We start from the raw sequence: 20,771 nt of genomic DNA, 5'->3' as shown, positions 1-20,771 counted from the left end.
AAAATGATCACCTTGATACAATGGAACTGTCGAGGTTTACGTTCTAATCTGGATGATATCAAAACGCTGATTGCTTCCTACCATCCTGTTTGTCTTTCTTTACAAGAAACATTTCTCAAATCTGCTGATACAGTCTCCATTCGGCAGTTTTCTCTGTACAGAAATGACAGGTTGTGTGATGGTCGAGTACATGGAGGGGTGGCACTGTTGGTTGATCAGCATGTGCCCACCCTGTCTTTGTCACTCAACACACCCTTGGAGGCCGTAGCCATCCGTGTTTCCTTGGGTCATACCATCACTGTTTGTTCTCTGTACCTGTCCCCTGGAGAGACATATGATCAATCAGACCTTGATGCTCTCGTTGAACAGTTGCCGTCTCCATTTCTAATCCTGAGGGATTTTAATGGACATTATCCCCTCTGGGGAAGTGCTGTTATTGATGGGAGGGGTCAATCTGTAGAGCAGATGCTCTCTGATTACAATCTTTCTCTTTTCAATACTGGTTCTTCCAGTTACTTTCATGCACCTAGTCAGTCCTTTACCGCTATTGATCTCTCGGTTTGCTCCCCTTCATTATTTTCCCATTTTTCATGGAGGGTTGACAGTAATCCACTAGGCAGTGATCATTTTCCGATCCTTTTGAGAGAGACTGGCCGTGGTCGATGCCACCCTATCCGCGTGCCCCGGTGGAAGCTAAATCAGGCAGACTGTTCCACTTTCACTGCTCTCGCAGAACTTGATCCTGCCATCGTAAATCAGCCATCAATAGATGACTGTGTAGCAGCGGGTAACTGACTGTATTATACAAGCAGCTGCTCAGTGTATTCCTAAAACCTCGACACCTTTTCCACGATATTCTCGTCCGTGGTGGTATCTTGCTTGCCACTTGGCACGGAAGGCTCAAAAACGGGCCTGGGATACTTTTCGTAGATATCCCACACTTTCAAACCGTGTTGCTTTCCAACAGGCCCGTGCACATGCTAGGTGGGTAAGATGTCAAAGCCAGAAGGAATCTTGGATTAAGTTCACCACTAGCATATCTTCTACCACCAGTTCCAAGATCATATGGGACAGGATTCCTCTCGATCTTACCCTCTGATGGTCAGGAGGTGACTGATGTCCAGAGCATCGCTGACACTCTAGGTGAAAGCTTTTGCCGGGTATCTAGCACTTCTGCTTGTTCCTCCACCTTCCTGGCCATCAAGACTCGGGCAGAGCAATCACCTCTTTCCTTTCGAACTGACTGTTTCTTTGACTATAATTGTCCCTTTACCCTGGTGGAACTGAAAATGGTCCTTCATCGGTCTGCCTGTACATCTGTTGGACCTGATGATATGCTGCACCATCTATCTCCTGCTTCTCTTGATGTCCTTCTGATTGTCTTCAACCAGATCTGGCAGGAGAATGTTTTTCCTGATGCCTGGCGCTAGGCTATTATTTTCCCTTTCTCTAAGCCAGGGAAAGATCCCAAGATTCCTTCGAACTACCGTCCAATTGCTTTGACGAGCTGTCTCTGTAAGACCTTAGAAAGGATGGTTAATGCTCGTCTTGTTTGGTTCCTTGAATCAAACAACCTCCTCTCAACCCACCCAGTGTGGGTTCTGTCGACAGCACTCCACCACAGACCACCTAATTCGTCTTGAAACATCTATCAGAGAAGCTTTTCTCAACCGCCAACATTTTGTATCAATATTCTTTGACATAGAGAAGGCTTACGACACAACATGGAAGTATGGCGTTTTGCGAGACCTCCATGCATATGGGTTACGTGGCCATCTACCCATGTTTATTAAAAAATTTTTAATGGACAGGAGATTCCAAGTTCGTGTGGGTTCGACACTTTCCGTTCCTTTGTACAGGAACTTGGAGTCTCTCAAGGCTGTGTATTGAGTGTCACACTTTTCAGTATAAAGATAAATGCCATCACTGAACAACTCTCTCTCACTGTTGCGAATTGGCTGTATGTCAACGACTTTCACATCTCATGTCAGTCGTCAAACATAAGCTATATTGAGCGGCAACTACAAATTGCCCTCAATCGTGTATGGAAGTGGACTCTGGCGAACGGCTTTAATTTCTCTCTCTCTAAAACCGTATGCATGCACTTTTGCCATCGACGGGGGTATTCACCCTGATCCTGAACTTCATATCGGTGAAGTTTTGCTGCCAGTGGTCCCGGAGACCAAGTTCTTGGGGCTTATCTTTGATTGTAAACTGACCTTTATAGCACACTTAAAGCAGCTTCGGGTCAAATGCACAAGAGCACTGAACATCCTCCATGTCCTCTCTTCTCCCAGTTGGGGGGCAGATCGCTGTTCATTGTTAAAGGTATATCGTGCTCTTATTCGATCGAAACTCGACTATGGATCAATGGTCTATGGCTCTGCCAAACCCTCGGTCTTAAAGATGCTGGACCCCATTCATCACCAAGGACTTTGACTCTGCACTGGGGCTTTCCGTACCTCTCCATTTCAAAGCATATACATTGAATCTCATGAACCTTCTCTACACCTTTGCCGTTTGCAACTATCTTTACAATATACTTCGAAATTTCGTTCCTTACCAAAACATCCCACCTGGGAATGTGTTTTCCTTCCTCGGTGGGCAGTACTTTTTCAGAACAGACGATCTGTCATTGCTTCGTTTGGCCTTCGCATCCGGGCGCAATTGGATGAATTGGGTCTGTCCTTGGATAACATTGCAGATTCCACAGGTCGGCCCATCCCACCATGGCTTATTACAGCCCCCAAATGTGACTTTTCTTTCAGTCATCTGAAAAAGGCATATACTCCAGATTGGAAGTACCATCTTTTAGTCAATGAATATCTTTCAAACAGTCATTCAGTTCCCATTTATACAGATGGTTCCAAATCAGGTAATTCAGTGGGCTCTGCTATGGTTTGCTGTGGTTCAGTAGTTGCACGCAGAATCCCCTCTACAGCTTCTGTGTTCACTACTGAACTGTATGCCATATCTCTTGTCCCTGATCATATTGCAGCTGAGCAGTACTCCAACTGCATTATTTATACTGATTTGCTTAGTTCTATACTTGCCTTGGAATCGCTACACGTTGGCTCACATCCTATTCATGCTGATATTCAAAACTGACTGGCTCATTTCTCATTAACAGCTACTTCAATCCAGTTTTTCTGGATACCACGCCATGTTGGTATTCGCGGGAACGAGCTTGCAGACATAGCAGCTAAATCTGTCTGCTCCAGCACCATCACCCCTATGCCTATTCCGTACATGGACTATGGTCTTGTCTTCAAGGCTCGGCTCCATGCCAGCTGGCAGTCCACTTGGAGTGAGCAACGCGACAACAAACTTTTTCAAATCAAACCCTATATTGGACTTTGGCCATCTAGCTTCCATAAAGTTCGGGAAGGAGGAAGTTGTTCTCACTAGGCTACGCATTAGTCACGGTTTTTTAACTCATCATTTTCTTTTATCTGGAACTGATGCACCAATGTGTAGTTTGTGTAACACTCAAATCACTATCAGCCACGTTTTACTTTCTTGCCATCGTTACAATTCTCAACGACGGCAATATTTTAAACGTATTTTTTCCCAGGGTCAATCTGTAACATTGGACAGTGTTATTGGTAATGGTGTCTCTGTCCACCTTGATAACGTTTTTAGTTTTTTAATGGCCATTAATCTTTTTAATCTCATTTAAGTGTTGGATATTTATTCATTTACCTTTTTAATTGTGGTTCTCTTTTCAAAGTTTCAATTTTTCTAGTTCAATTTCAAATTGGAAAATGGCCAGAACATTAAATAACTCGACACCAGGACTGGAAAGGCCAACTTCAGGTGACTAACGCTACTGTTTGAACTATCAGTTTGAACTACTCGTTAGTCGTCCTGGCGAGTTGTTATTATACTTTTGCTGCATATCATTTCACACTTTTACTGCTTTACCTTTTAATACTGGCCATATTGACTCATAACCCGGAACCAGGACTGGAAAGACCAACTTCAGGTGACTGACGGTGGTTTTTATACTTACCTGTTAGTCTTCCTGGCGGGTTATGATCATTACCATTCTGCTACAGGTAGTCCTTTACAACTTTGTTGACTGGATGTCAACATTGGTTTTTGCGCCATTTTCTGTTTTAATTGCTGTTTTGCTTTTATCTTAAATTACTTTTACAAATTTTACTCCATTTAACTTCTTATACTCTGCTTTCTCTCTTAACATTGTAGACTAGGTGTCAACATTGGTTTTATACTTTTTTGTTTTACCTTCATTTCCATTTATGTCTTTTACTACATTTACTTTATTTTTACCGGATGTTTGGTGCAGATAGCCTCGCTGCTTTGTGCCATAAAACACTAAATCAATCAATCAATCAATCATAGAATTACATAAAGACACAACGATGCAAAACATTTTTTCAATGTGTATTTTAAAATAACAGTTCCCAACTTGCTGGTTCACGAGTAGTTTTCAGCCAGTCTGCAGGATGGTTGGAAAATAAAAATGTGTGCGCTAAAATATAGCTTCTGAAGTATATTGTTTTGCAATGTAATATAAACGTAGTTGACTCTCTCCATATGGGTTTCATCAATTTGATTGATAATATGCCCCTTTTGGAGTAATGTAGAGTCGTTATAGTTTTGGTATCACTAACTTTTGATATAGAGTGCATATCTTCATAAACTTTGTCAGAGACCAGTAAATATTACAAGATTTTTACATACTAAAAATTATATTTTTGTTGAAGTATTATTAAAAACTAAAAACACTTTTGTCCTTGAATATACTGAGTATTTGTTTTGAATAATCCATGTGCAAAGTGACTTTCATGATAACATTAAAAATACTTTTCGTCTCAAAAATCCCAAATTTTATTTTTGTTATCTCTAAAACCCTTTTAACTACATTTCAAATGTTTGTTTTCAGTAAAACTTTATATTTTTCTATCCTAATCTATGTAAGGTCGGTCAGTTTGACTGATCTAATAATTCCACAAAATAAAAATAAATTGAAACTATCCTATTTTTCTTTCTAGAATGACTTTAAATGCAGTTTGGAATGATATTTATCCTGAGTGCCTTTGAACTCATAACAGTATAAATCTATTTCTTATTAAATTTTATTGTGTTATTTTTGTTTGGATTCCCTTTTTAACTGTGTCTAACTACTGTTTGAACTGTTATAAGTTGTAAATCACTTAGAGGAATTTGCACCTCATGTTACACTACCAAATCACATTACCTGCTTACTACTTCAAGCTGCTCATGAGTGTGACTCAGGAAATATTTTTATTATATTACTATTATTGTTGACCTTATTTAACCATTAATCTAAAGAAATATCTATTTTTACATTTTAATTGTTTTTATAATAATGAATAAAGAATGAATATGAAAAACGAAAAATAAATTATATATCTGTCTTCTGTTTCTTGCTGTCTGTTGTTGATGAGACTTAGCCTACTTTTTCTAATACTAACCTGAGTAGTGCTTTAAGTAATGTACAATAACATGTACCATTAACATGCACAAAGCAAACAATTTTTTTCAAATAATCACAATTTTTTCTGTTTTTCTAACTATGCAGTAAGAGCCTTTACAAATTCAACCAAACTACTCCTCGTGATTCCTGTTGGAACCAAAGTTCTATTGCAAGTGAAATTGATGCTTATTTGTTTAGAATGTGTAATTTGATAAATAAAACCCTTGACTTTCTGTTAGTTATAGATAATATATAATTAAATGTAAGAGAGAACTATTAATGAATCCTGAAACAGAATTGAAGGCTATGATAATTATTGTTCGTCTGAGCAATGACAATTTTATAGTGAATAATTTATGTGTAATTTCATAGTTTCTTGGAGGGAGAAATGGATAAAATAGTGATGAAAAGATATTTAGAGAAAATGTCACATTAGGAGAAATTCAGGAATTATTTTAAATATTACCTTATAAAATTAAGAATTTAAAACTTATGTACTATTAAAATATGGGGTTTTAGCTAAAATTTTATGTTATACTAATTGGTATTAACCTAAACCAAAAATACTTAATAAAATTTTGAATTTAAACACTAAAACCTAGTGACTTGTACAGTAAACAATACCAGGGACAAGGGGGTTAAAAGATGAATACTGTATAAAGTGGTCTGTGAAATTTTGGATCAGAACTAGCTGATCCTTAGTTTAAAAAAAAGTTTGTAACCACTTTCTTAACACATACTAATAAGCAGTAAGCTATTTTAAACCTCTTAGATTCTTTTTGACAAAATATACATTATTTTAGCATAATTAGAATATTTCATTAAGAACACTGTTGATCTTTATGAATTTTGTGTATTTTAATGGGTACCTTAGTTATACATCAGAATACATATGTGTCTTTTACCAAAGTATTCTTCTCAAGTTATTTATATTTTGAAAGGTCTTTTTTTTAACTGTTTAAATATCCTTCACTTATTATTAATATATCACTTGTTCAACCTAAAGGAAGCTAATATAATAGTTATATAATTAAAATATGTATTTTGTATTTTTTATGCTCTTTAACAAGTCTTTGTGAAAAGATATTTCATTTACTTGATGATTCATTTGTGAAATAAAATGTACAGCTCTACTTTTTAAGTTGTACATTTAAGTATACTACAGTATGATCTAAAGATAATAAAACATGCTTTTATTCTGTTTTAACCTTTACCTTTAGGGATGTAAATTGTTCATCTGAATATTTTATTTCTCTTAAAGATTTAAACTTGTGTTCCAAAAGTTCATTAGTTATGTATTGATGAGAAATTAAAATACTTTTTACCATTAACCTGATGTGTTTCAGACAGTTTTCAGAGGAGATCAAGCTACATTTCAAGAGAATTTGACAATACACGTTAATTTACAAATTAATTAATTAACAAATTACAGATGGCATTTATATTTTATGTATAATTCTGAGTTACACAAAATGAAAAAAATCTTGTGTTATGCATATACATATACTGAAGTGATTTATTAGAGTTTTGAGATTCAAATTGCTTTAGATATGGCTTATTTATGATATTATGTTAGTGAGAAATCAGAAGGATTTATGTTGTGTTTAGAAATATATTTGTTTTTACAGAGAGTAGAATAATTATTTTTGCAATTTTAATTTAAATACTTTTAATTAGATGTTAAACAGTTATGTTCTACATGTATGAAAAAGATATACATCATTATAAGTATTATTCTTTATTGAAGGTTAGTAATTAAAATAGTGCTATGGTAACCTCATCATTTGTTATGGTAATCAAACTTTATTTTACTAACACAAGCTGTTCTGATGAGCTTTGAACAGGTGAATATGCAGTTTGCAGCAGAAAGTGTAACAAATAAAGGAATGCCTTGTTGTTATATATCACAGATTATATTCTTAATTTACCTTTAATCTTTCACGAAATTAAATCTCTAATATTATCATTGAACAGCTGGTTCTTGATATAATACTGAATACTAAATTAGGTACAATGCCTATCTAAATTAATGTATGTTACTACACGTGATGATGAGAAACCCACTTGAAATAAAAATGTATTCTAAAGATGGCTAGTATGGGTATTAAAACTCTGTTAACGTGAAGATGACCTAAGAAGGTCAAAATATTGTTCTGTACTTTATGCTGGCTTTGCACAACAAATTACTTCTTCCCTCTTACTGCTATATATTTAGTGTCACCAAATAATCTATAAAATATTTTAAAAAAAGAATTACATATTCTTTAGTTATAGAATATAACAAATAAAGGAATGCCTTGTTGTTATATATCACAGATTATATTCTTAATTTACCTTTAATCTTTCACAAAATTAAATCTCTAATATTATCATTGAGATAAAATATTATCTCAAAAGTATCAGCAAAAATATTAGGCAGTATATTAAATAATGTGTAATTCAAAAAAACACATATTCTTGTTTTATCCTCTAAGAAAATAAAGAGGTGTAATATCGGTTAGTATAGATACCACATTTAATTAATTCTGTTTACTAAGTCTAGCGTTGCAAGGTGGTTAAGGTACTTAGCTGTCTAAGGGTCATGGATTATTTGAATCCCTGTCCCACCAAACATTGTTACCCTTTCAGCTCTGAAGACGTTATAACATGATGCTCAATTGGTAAAAGAGAAGCCCAACAGTTGTCAGAGGGTAGTGATGACTAACTGTCTTCTCTCTAGTCTTCATTGATAAATTAGGAGCAACCAGGACATATAACCTTTGTATAGCTGTGCATGAAATTCAAAACCAAACCAATCTGGTGGCCATTAAAGATTATTATCCTTCTTGTTTGTTCTCTTGTATTTGGATTTTTTTTTTTGTTTTGACTTAAACAAGTAAGTCAGTTAACTGTTTGGTGTTGGTTTTTGCTAAACTGTGCAAGAATTATATTACTTATTTGTAACATAATGTTGTTACACCAGCATATTTGAATTTTGAATTTCTTTTTTAGAATTACTTCAGTTGTAGAAATAAATTTAATGTATTTATATTTAGTAATCTGTATTTTTGACCAATTAGTGTGCCTCTGTCTTTATCACAGGAAAAAAGAAAAGAACATGCTAAAAACCCATGTGAAAAATTTTGGCAAGAAATTGTTGGAGCAATGAAGCGAGTCAAAGCTATTGAAGACCAGCTAATTAACATTGTAGGTGGAAATAACATTGAAACAGCAAGTAATATTTTTTGCTATAATAGACATTTTTTTTTAAAGATGAGACTTACTTCAACTTTAGAAATTGTACTGAATCTTGAATGTACATCTAAACTCTTGTTAATAAGATATAGCTATGTTTTACTTTGGAAAATATGGGGTTTGATCCTCCAGTGAAAGATCACAATCTGTGAATTTTTTTCAATGTTTCAAGTGATGTGCAGTTAGTACTAAAATAAACAATATCCCATCTCTTTTAAGGAAAAAAAAATTCAAACCTGAAGCTCGCAAATCAGTGTAAGGTCAAATATGAGAAAATGCAGAATTTATTTTTTCACAGAGTGCTAAGTTGAAAAATGTACATTCATAAATCATGCAATTTCTCTTAAAGTATAGAAATATTGAGCTTATAAACTAATAGTAGTACTAGTGTTTTGTTGTTTTGCTTCTCAAATGTTAATATAAACAGAGAAGTTCTCCACTTCTAGATTGACAGATATTTTCACACCTTTAATGCAGTAATCTGATAACAACTAAAAAGATAGCAAGAAAAAACAACAGATATGATGAATGAAATCAAATGAAAACAAATTTACACACAAACAATTCTATTCTCACTTACTCATCAAATACGTCATTTTATGTTTGTGCAAACAAGAGTAGATTAAGAAGTAAGTTTGAACACAAGTATTCTTCTCAGTACTACAATGTATATTTTATAACATTTTATCTCTCAATGTCATATTGAGGAAAAAATCAGTACGAAATGCATGAAAAGTTGTAACATCTTTCATAATTTGTAATGTTGTAAGAAGTTTTCTGTTGGCTTTTATAACTCTGAAAATCCAAACCTGTTAAAATGTTTCCTAAGGAATATTTATATTGCATGTACTTTAATGTTAACTAGTTGTTATGTCTCTTTATTATAACCATTTTTAATTTTTTTAGTTTTCAGTTTGAACATTGTATTCTGTTAGGATATTAATCTTTCACCTTTTTTATTTCTTTACTTTTTAGTATCCAGATAAAGGCACTGTAGAGCTATCACCAGCAAATCCTCTGTTAGAAGTAGAGAACACAGTCCAGTCTACCACACCAGCCAGCTTAACTGTACCTATATTTTCTTCCCAGCATACTGGAAGCCTAAGTCCAAATTTAAGAAGACTTATAAAATCTTCCAGCCCTAAAACAAAACATCCAGTAAGAAGAGATGTAAAAATATTTATTACATTTAGCTCTATTTTTAAGAATCAAAGTAAAAACTGCAACAAATATTCATCATGATATTTTAATTTTGTAATATGGTTTTTCCTTGTAAGCTTCCCCTCAGTGTGGATTCCTGTATGTGGTGAGGGGTCCTCCCAGGGAATGTTCTGTTCTTTCAGTTCGCCTCCTCTGGGATCTAAACATCAACCCACGTGTTTGCTGTACATGGTAACCCGTGTAGGGGAGGATAGGATCCTGGTGGTTGAGGGGGTCCAACCATAACACACCACTTTGGCCTTAAATTCCTGTAAACGGGTGACCTTGGATTTACCCCCCCTTGGGTCTGTCAGCTGGTTCACTTCGGCTAGGATCAACCAAGTACCAGTGTTGGATGTTCTCAACAGGTGTTGTGGACATTGTATCTGATGCTAGTGTTTGGGTGTGGTGCTCACGAAACCCTGACGTTGTTGCAGTGTTCTTGTTTGACATTGTAGTGCATCCCCTCATAGGGCTCCATGGTGGGTGGGGTCAGTGGGCATTGAAATTTACCTGTCTTTCTTATGGATACTCCAATTAAAATCTTAATAAAATAATGAAAAAACAGTCTATAGGTAAATGACCATGTCTTGAAGATTCTGAGCAGCAATCCTCACCATCCGTACATACCACCCTCATTTTCTTATATTGCACTCACTTTCAGACAAACCTTTTGGGCAAATGTCTCCCTCTTTCATTCAAAAGGAACTAGAGGGACTTGCTGGCTCTCCAAAGTCAGTAAGAAAGCTTCGATCTGGTGACATATTGGTGGAAACATCCACATTTCAACACATTGAACTTCTGTTGCATTCAAAGGCAATTGGGGATATACCTATTGAGGTTACACCTCATGTTACTTTGAATTAATCACGAGGAGTTATTGTTGAGAGGGATTTGAAGAGCATCCCAGATTCAGAGATTCTCACTGGTTTCTCCACCCAAGGAGTTTCTGCAGTGAGGCATATATCCACTTCCAAAGATTGAATTATGATGCCAACCAATGTTCTCATTCTCACATTTACATCACCACATCTGCCTGCTTCCATCAAGGCAGGTTATTTTAATTGCAGAGTACAGCCATACATTCCAAACCCTCTCCTATATTTCCAGTCTCAGGCTCTCCAAAGTCAGTAAGAAAGCTTCGATCTGGTGACATATTGGTGGAAACATCCACATTTCAACACATTGTACTTATGTTGCATTCAAAGGCAATTGGGGATATACCTATTGAGGTTACACCTCATGTTACTTTGAATTAATCACGAGGAGTTATTGTTGAGAGGGATTTGAAGAGCATCCCAGATTCAGAGATTCTCACTGGTCTCTCCACCCAAGGAGTTTCTGCAGTGAGGCATATATCCACTTCCAAAGATTGAATTATGATGCCAACCAATGTTCTCATTCTCACATTTACATCACCACATCTGCCTGCTTCCATCAAGGCAGGTTATCTTAATTGCAGAGTACAGCCATACATTCCAAACCCTCTCCTATATTTCCAGTCTCAGTGGTTCGGTCACTTGAAGACATCATGTCGTAGTTCCTTGACGTGTGCTTGTTGCAGTGGCAAGGACCATAATGCCTATGAGAGTGAAACAGACCCTCATTGCATCAATTGCAACAGCTCTCACCCATCCTACTTTCGTTCTTGCCCTAAATGGTTGGAGGAAAAAAAGGTGCAGCATTTGAAAACGATTCATAACATTACTTATCCTGAGGCTTGAAAATTGTTGTCCACAACCTCATCTCAGATGTATGCTGCTGCACTTTGTTCCACAACTACAGTGGGAGTGCAGACAGATCTCTCTGTGCATCCAAAAGAATCGTTTTCAAAACAAATGAAAAGTCTTTTGACCTCCATGGTTAAAAAGGTTGATGAATCGACTTCTACACCCATCTCTGTTCCTCCCATACATTCCAACAAACCTCAAGATCCACATTCTTCGGTTTCAAATACAGGCATTTCTTCTGATAAATCTTTTTCTCCCACCCCACGATGCAAAACAATCATTCGTTCGCGTCCTCAGTCACTGGAATCCCCTTCCAACAACAAAGACCTGCCCAATCGACCCAGGGCAGGATCCATGGAGATTGATAGACCTCCTTGAATAAGGACAGTAGGGAAAAAAGCAGTGTTGTACACAGAAGGGTTCTCCACCCAATTCGCCTACACAAAAATAAAAATGGCCACCCTGATACAATGGAACTGTCGAGGTTTACGTTCTAATCTGGATGACATCAAAGCACTGATTGCCTCCTACCATTCTGTATGTCTTTCCTCACAGTGAACATTTTTGAAAGCTGTCGAAACAGTCACCTTTTGGTGGTTTTCTTTGTACTGAAATGATAGACCGTATGATGAACGAGGGCATGGAGGGACAGCACTTTTGGTTGATGAGCGTGTTCCCACCCTGTCGTTGTTACTGTACACACCTTTAGAGGCCGTAGCCATCTATGTTTCCTTGGGTTGTACCATCACTGTTTGTTTTCTCTACTTGTTGCCTGGAGAGATGTACAATCAATCAGACCTTGATGCTCTCATTGAACAGTTGCCAATCCTGAGGGACTTTAATGGACATTATCCCCTCTGGGGGATTGCCAATGTTGATGGGAGGGGTTGCTCAGTAGTGTATGCTCTCTGATCACAACCTTTCTCTTTTCAGTAGTGGTTTGTGTACTTATTTTCATGCATCTAGTCTGTCCTTTACTGCTATTGATCTCTTAATTTGCTCGCCTTCACTGTTCTCCCACTTTTCATGGAGGGTTGACAATAATCCATAAGGCAGTGGTCATTTTCCTATAATTTTGAGAGAGACTGGCTGTGGTCAGTGCCACCTGATCCAGATGCCTTGGTGGAAGCTGGATCAAGCAAACTGACCCTCTTTCACTGTTTTTGCAGAACTTGATCCTGCCATCATCTGTAAGTCATCAATAGACGACTGTGTGGCAGCAGTAACTGACTGTATTATACAGGCAGCTAGCTGCTCAATGCATTCCTGAAATCTCGACACCTTTTCCATGATGTCCTCGTCCATGGTGGATCCTGTCTGCCACATGGCACAGAAGGCTCAAAAATGGGCCTGGGATACTTTTCGTAGGTATCCTACACTCTTGCATCGCATATCTTTCTAACAGACCTGTGCACATGCTTGGTGGATAAGACATCAAAGCTAGAAGCATTCTTGGATTAAGTTCACAACCAGCATATCTTCTACCACCAGTTCCAAAGTCATATGGGGGTCAGAAGGGTCAGTGGGCAGTGTAATTCCGTCCTCCTCTAGATCTTGTTCTCTGATGGCCAGGAAATAGCTGATACCCGGAGCATTGCCGATACTCTTGATGAAAGATTTTGCCAGGTATTTAGCACTTCTGCTTTTTCCTCCACCTTCTTGGGTATCAAGAGTCAAGCAGAGTGATCACCTCTTTTCTTTCGAGCTGCTTGTCTCCATGACTATAATCGTCTATTTACACTGGTGGGACTCAATTCTGCGGTATTGTGTTGTGCATATGTAGCAGTGCCAAAACATTAGTACATACATAAGTCATATTAAGTGTAATGAATTTTCTCTAAATAATAACTGTATTGCTTTGGGCACGTGAAAAACAATAATTTAATGTATGTTTCTTTTTTTTTTTTATTCCTTAACAGTCATGTTCAGATGAAGTGTTTCAGCTTTTTAAATTAATAGAACTTGTTTTAAAACTTGAGTTTCTGAACTGGTATGGGTAAAAGTAAATGTTGATGTTTCTTTGACAATCACTGTATTTTTATTGTAACTGTCATGTGTGGGCTTATGTATGTATAATCAGTATGTATAACTGAGTATGAAAGGTGTTTCTTCTATTTTTGTTTGTATTTGTATTACTATCTATGTTTCTTGTGAGACTTACTTTTATTAATAGCATTCAAGTTTGGATGGACAAAATGACTTTGACACACAACAAACTAGGAAATCAAGTGCATCAGAAGGTTTTGCAGAGCCTCCAAGTAACAAAAGGCTTCAGATATCTATGAAAGTATGTTGTTTTCTCCAGAATTTGTGCACATAAAGTACTTACTAGAAAACAAGCTTTTTATTTTAAGAATCTAAAGAGGTTATCATTAGACAATACATAATCACACATGAATGATTAATATAACTTGTTCTCATGTTTGAAAATTGCTTAAATAGGTTTCTTAAAAGTATTACATCCTATGTAACTTTTTATGTTCATGTAACAAAGCTAAATTTTAAAGCTGTTTAAGCCTCCTGCTAAAGGTAGGTCAAAGTGTGAATGTCATGAGTTTTTAAGAGTTACATTCTAATGCTAATTGAATTAATTTATTATCATTGTGTACAAATAGATTTTGTATAAAAATGTTTTTAAATATTAAATGTTGGTATTACATGAATATCAAGTTCTTAATTTGATAAATAAATATTTTAAAACATTTTCAGTCTTCCTTTCTAGTAGAATTATGACATTTGTTTTCTGAGTCTTCTTCCTTCTCTAATTTATTTATTTTCCCTTTGTAAAGCAGGGAATCAAATGTAAATTACTCATTATGATATAAATATTGCTAAGGCAATGCATAGTTTTTTTTATAGTGTTCAATCTTATTTTGTTATGGAACCATAAACTAAAAAGCATCAGACTCCTCTTGTCATACCCACCTGTGTCATCCTTTCTTTCTCAAATTGTTAATAGTTCTTTCTGAGGTTTTATATTATTTATGACAAAGAGAAAGCCAAACGTATTGAATGGCATGATGAATCATTTTTTGTTTCCCCTTCAGTTTTAACCTTTATCTAGTAGTATTCACAACAATAAATTTTTAAAGGCTTTTATCAGATAGTTAGAAAGACAGATAAATTATGATAATGATGAGACGTGAGTTTTTGTTGATGTTACTTTGTGAGTGTTATTATTGTGTTTCTAGGTGCTTTCTTTAATTAAATAAAAATTATTTTGAACAGTAGTATCATTAGTATAAAGTATAAAAGTAGGCTAAAGTTCATAGATAATTGATAGCAAAAAAATGTGAAGACCTAGGTAAGTACTATTTTTCTTGTTTTTCATGTGTAATTTATATTTATTTAAGCAATTTAACTGAAACATAAAAGGTAAAAATTTACAAAGTACAATAATGAAAATAATTATTCACTTGGTATGATTGTGAGTAGTTTATGTATTATGTAATTCAACATGATAACTTAAGCCACACATTTGCTGAGTTATTTACAACTTATGTGGTGAGATTATTAGTTAGACATAACATAATTACCTCATTTCATCCAACCTGTAGGTTCTATATTGTCATTACCATGATATAAAAAAATGGAGCAAGCAAGAAAAAGTCAGATCATAGCTTAGATGGGCATGTTGATGCTGTTCTAAATAGGGTAGAGACAATAGTTAAAAAGAAAGGTAAACTATGGAAAATGGCAGGAGGATCTAAAGAGGGTCTTGAGCCTTTGTGTGTAAAGAAGACTGATTCATGATGATTACAATTAGATTATACTCTTCAGGGCCAGGGGTGGAGTTATATCTGACAAAGTGCTGTATGATGCTTGTAGGAACTAATGATCTAAGGAATAGTTGATTAGATGAGCTAATTGTTAAGTACAAAGCATTGATGAAGGCACTCAAAGAAAAGAGCCCTAGTAAATTAATTGTGTAATGGATCCTGCCAAGACTTTATTTTGGGTATAAAATTATGATTCACTAGGTCTGGATGCTAAGCTTATTTTAATACATTAGGATTAGCTTAATGGGAAAAAAGCTTTTTGGAATTGATGGTTCATATTTAAATAGGATCGGAGCTGGCTTGTTTGCAAAGGCTATTATCTCAACTGTAAGGACAACTTTAAAATAGTTCTCAACAATGGTGAGCAATGGAACAGTGAAAAAAAACTAAAATTTAGAGGAAAGTATAGTATAAGAATAAACTGAAAATATAGTTTTAATATGCTAAACTATAACTATTCTAAAGATAAAAGTATAAGAAATAAAATGGATGTCTTTGTTTGGAAATGAGGATTTTGACATGATGTTGAACTATAAAATTTGGTTGAATGTAGACAATTTTAATTACAGAAATGTCTTTTAAATATAAAGCTATAGGTTGTTTAATAGGGAAAGAGTACTAAAACGAAAGTAGAGGAGTGGCTTTGTAAGTAAAATGTGAGTTACATCCTGTTTGCATTGAGGATCCCAAAGCTAATACCAGTGAGGTTGAATCTGTTTGATTCAACCTTTCGGTAGTTATAAGAGGGGAGAGGGCTTTTAATTGGAATTTATTAAAGACTGCCAAGTGAAACTAATGAAATTAATTAAAATTTCTGCAGTGAGATAAAGAATTTATTTGTTAATGAAATTATACTTGTGGGAGGTTTTAATTTAAGGCATATAGACTAGGGAGGAAAGTTTATAAGTTTATAACCAAATCATGAAGGAGACAGATTTTTAGAAATTTGTCAGGATAATTTTCTTCACCAATTGGTTAGGGAGCCTAATCCCTTAAAAATGTGAAGTAAGAGTCTGATAAAAGTAATACAAATTCCAGAGGTCTGTCTGTGTGAACCATGTCTGAGTTTGACCTGCCAGTATCTAGAAGCTGGATCTAGTGTACTAGACCAGTGGCCACAAGTAGAGGAAAAGTATTGTTGAAACTTTTCAGTATATACATGTGTAAAATGTCCTGGGCCCAATCTTGTCTGGGATGTATTTTAACTAAACTACAGTTTGGCCATAGTGAAAACAAATCAGTTTCTGTAGCAGTCTGTCACAAAAGTACCAATTACTGAATTAAAATGATATGGCATGTAATGTTGCTTAGATCAAGTCAAAGACATAATATCTGATCTCTTCTAGACTAACAATATTCGCTAGAATAAATTTTGTGTTAACTGGATGAAGTGGTGGATTACTATCAAACATCTGATATATAACAAAGACGAGTTTCGTGTTGCTCCAATATCTGTTTAAAATTCAACCTTTTGTTGTTGTACTGTTATCAGTTTATGTCATGTTACATCAAGTTTGTTGTTTCCAGGTTAACCACTATAACTTTAGACATGAGCTTTATAATACACCCACCCAAGTTAACAGCCATACATAACTGAGGCACAACAAATTTTAACAAGTATGTGCTGCAGAAATCATTGCCTATTGTAATCTATCCTGCATTGGGTGTAGTATTCACATGAATGATACTTTTCTCCCATTGTCTTGTTTGGCAACAGGGTACATATAAGGTTGTGTAAAATGTTTGTTCAGATTTTAATAAATGGTATTGCATGCATGTTCTTGTTTAAACGTCATTTTGAAAGGTGACTCAATACACTTTTTTTTGTTTAGAGTTTCACAAACTTGTTATTGATTTGGAAAGGAGTGATAATAAGATCCATATAATGCTTTTCTATTATTAGATGGTAAAAAATACACTACAAACAACAACAAAAAAAGATTTGTGAAGTGTGTAGTGGTGATGTTGGAAACAAGCATGCTGCTTAGAAATTTTTATATTTTTTGTGGTAGTGAATCCAGCATGGATGACAAATAGCTGTCAGGAAGGCCCATCAAGGTTGATGATGAGAAAGTAACCACATTAATTGAAAGTAATCCATGTTACACGTTATGAAAAAATTGCTGACATGTTCAAAATTTCTTAGAAAATAGTTGCATTACATTTAAGTAAGTTAAGAATGGTGAACAAATATGATGTTTGGATACCAAGCAAACTGACTGAACAACATTTATTTAGTAGGATTTTGACCTGCAATTCTTTATTAAAATGTAATGAGATTGAACCTATTTTAAAGAGATTAGTAACAGGAGATGAAAGGTGGATTGTTCACAACAATGTCAAGCAAAAGAAGACATTGTACAAGATGAGGTGAATCAGAATTAAGTGTTTCCAGAGCTGGTTGGTGTTTTGCATTATGAGCTTCTGCCAGACTATTAACATAAATACATATTTTGGACAACTTGACCAGCTAAGGGCAGCATTGTAAGAAAAACACCCTCCACTAGTCTCCAGAAAAGGCCTAGTTTTCCATAATGAAAATGCTTAATCATGCATCTTTGCAAACCCAACAAAAATTAATGCAGTTTGGTTTGGATGTTCTTATTTATTTACTATATTTGCTGGACCATGCACCCACAAATTACCATTTGTTCTGGTCAATGTAAAACTCTGTTAATGGAAAAACGTTAAAAAAATCTGGAGAAACTTGAAATGTATGTGTTGAAGTTCTTTGATAAATATAAAAGAAAAAAAGAGAAAACTTTTACAGTAATAAATTAACAATCTGCTCAATAAATGGCAGAAAGTCATTGAACAAAATGTTGCTTACATTACTGATTAAAGATTTTTCATAAAAAAATGTTAATGTCTGTTTTTGTTTTTTTTATTTAAAAACAAATCCAAATGAACTTTGTACACAACTCAATATACTTGCATAATAAGGTAAGCCATAGTTGAAACAGTATCTCCTTCCTTTGTGCTCAATGTGCTTTTAAGTATGGGAGTTCAACTCTGTCTACATACATGATATGATCATCACAGCTAGATCAAGAAAGCTTTGTTACCCTCTTAAGAAATAGTAATGAATGTGCCATTAGGCCTTATGGCATCTGCTACATAGAGTTTGTGGAGCTATTGACTGATAATTTTTCTTAGCCTTTGCAGCCATGTCAGACCATGAAGACACCATTAGAAGTCAGTCTGCAGTTGTAGTTTTTCTTGCTCTTTTTTTTTCCTCCACTATTATAGTGTGTGATTTGATGTAAAAACTTAAATTTGTATTGCTACAGAAACTGCCTCCATGACAAACAGGGTGTTTTTCATACTCTTGTGGTGCCATGTAGATTTGCTCAGTAATCGTTTCAAGCATTGGAATCAACCATTTAAATTTTTAGATTGCTGTTCCTACACAGAGCTGAATCTGTGATATAATTCATCGATATTTTTGTTCCAATCATTAAACTGCTCCTCTGTTAAGTGTGTAAAACAATGAGCAAACCATTGCATAGCTAAAAGACTGTACACTTGGAGAAGGCTCTTGTCTCCTTCTTGAAGTCTAGAGACCACATACATCCTCACAAATACACTAACTCTCAGCTAAAGTCATAGTGTGATGATTCAATGCATGATAGTGTTTCCCAGTGCTACTCTTGTAATGAAATAATGTTGTAATCTACATTGTCTTTACATTTCTCATTGTCTTCTTTTCCAAGATGTGGATTTTTAGAACTGTCAGTATAGTATTCCAACCTGAAAGGCTCTTGACTAATTAGTAATTGCATCACTCATATTGATATTCCACCTGTTCTACCTGAAAATGCTATGATAAAATGCACTGAACTTCATCTTACACACACACATATATGCTGTCTTTCTTCTTTATCATGAGTGTTTTGAACCAATGCTTTGCATTACCTGGACTCCTTAAAGATTACTCTGGTGTCTCATAGAGACTATTCCAATAAGTCTTGGTATATTGAGGTTTCTTGAATCACCATTACTCAGAAATTCCAAAATCCTGGAAATCATTGAAGAGTTTCTAAATTTTTGAACATTTCCAATCTTGGAAATATTATTGATCCAAAAAATCACTAAGCAAGGTAATGCTTATTGTGTAATATAGGGCTAAGAAAAAAAATGTCTGTTGCATTCAGTCTATTACTCTATGATGATTACAAATAAAGACTGTAACTCAACTTCAGCAAATAGGAGCCTTTATTGAATGTTTCACTTCTTGTGAGACCCTAAATATTGTGTTTCTTAAGTGGAGAACTTGTGTTTTTTCTTTTGTGTGTGTGTGTGTTATTTGAATCTGGTTTCCATTTTTCTGCTTGTTTCTCCAATATAGAAGTTGTGACAGTTGTTGCATTGTATTTTATAAATTATGTTGGTGTTGTGTTTGTCAGTGTAGTTATAACATAGTATAAACTTTAGTTTTGTACCTGGTTTTTGAATAAATTTGGTGTTTACTAAAATGTTATGTTTCGTTTTAAGTTTTTTCCTAATGTTGGTTATTTTCCACTGATGTTAGGAACATATGGTATGCAGCAGTACAAAGTTTTGTAGTTTGTTGTATCTTGGGATTTATTGTTGTTTGTTTGATGTTGGTCTAGGTGTGTGCATATATTTTTTTGTACACAGTGTTTTTGAGAAAATTTGTTGATGTTGATGAAGTGTTGTTTTATTTTGTTGATTTCTTCATTAATTTTATTGGGTGAACATAGTTTGTGGTTGTGTGTATTTTATTTCTTAACATGTTGAGTTTTTGTTTTGTTCCATGTGCTGAGTCCCAGAGAATGTATAATCCAGTATGTGTGATTTTTCTGTGGATTTCTATTTTGAATTGTGTATCACTTCTAGTGATTTTGAGGTTAAGAAATGCTATTTGGTTAGGTTTGTTTTTTTTTCCTGTTCACAAGAATTTATATTTTATCTGTTACTTTGTCTACCCTAAATGTATACAAAGTTGGTTAATTTTGACCATCCTTATAAGTGCAAAAAAAAACTGGTATAAATCTAAATTACCCTCTTATGTATGGTAATAAACTCAGAATCAAAACCTTGGTCTTAATTCAAAGTTCTATATCAATAATTTTAAAAGGAAATAATTCAACAAATTTTGAGTTTGCACCTATGAGTTGCATGATGCCCTGACATCTTGCTTATATACTTTTTTTCTATTCCGTTGTTAGAGCTTTAGGCTCAACCAGATAGAAGAATATATTGTAGATATTAATGGGTCAGAATATAAAATATAAAACTGTATTCTTTTGATTTTATTTATATATAACTTTGTTTTTACCCACATTAATGTTTCTTTCCAATATCCTCTGTTATTTAAGAAATGCCTGTAATTCTCTCTGA

At 34.8% G+C, this 20,771-nt stretch overlaps 1 protein-coding gene across 5 annotated transcripts in view; it reads left to right on the top strand.

Moving 5' to 3' along the window:
* The window catches only part of LOC143238617 (rho guanine nucleotide exchange factor 11-like), a 222,027-nt gene that overhangs the window by 50,380 nt on the left and 150,876 nt on the right, over nt 1-20,771 (top strand). For all 5 annotated transcript variants that reach the window (XM_076478992.1, XM_076478990.1, XM_076478989.1 and 2 more), the window contains exons 8-10: nt 8,546-8,650; nt 9,674-9,856; nt 13,802-13,915. In XM_076478992.1, coding sequence (XP_076335107.1) covers nt 8,546-8,650; nt 9,674-9,856; nt 13,802-13,915 — 402 coding nt within the window. The remainder of the gene's footprint in view (nt 1-8,545; nt 8,651-9,673; nt 9,857-13,801; nt 13,916-20,771) is intronic.

This window comes from Tachypleus tridentatus, chromosome 13 (assembly GCF_004210375.1).
Source record: "Tachypleus tridentatus isolate NWPU-2018 chromosome 13, ASM421037v1, whole genome shotgun sequence".
In the NCBI taxonomy this organism is placed as follows: Eukaryota; Metazoa; Arthropoda; class Merostomata; order Xiphosura; family Limulidae; genus Tachypleus; species Tachypleus tridentatus.
Note: the sequence above shows the minus strand (reverse complement) of the source record. Positions and strands in the feature narration are given on the sequence as shown.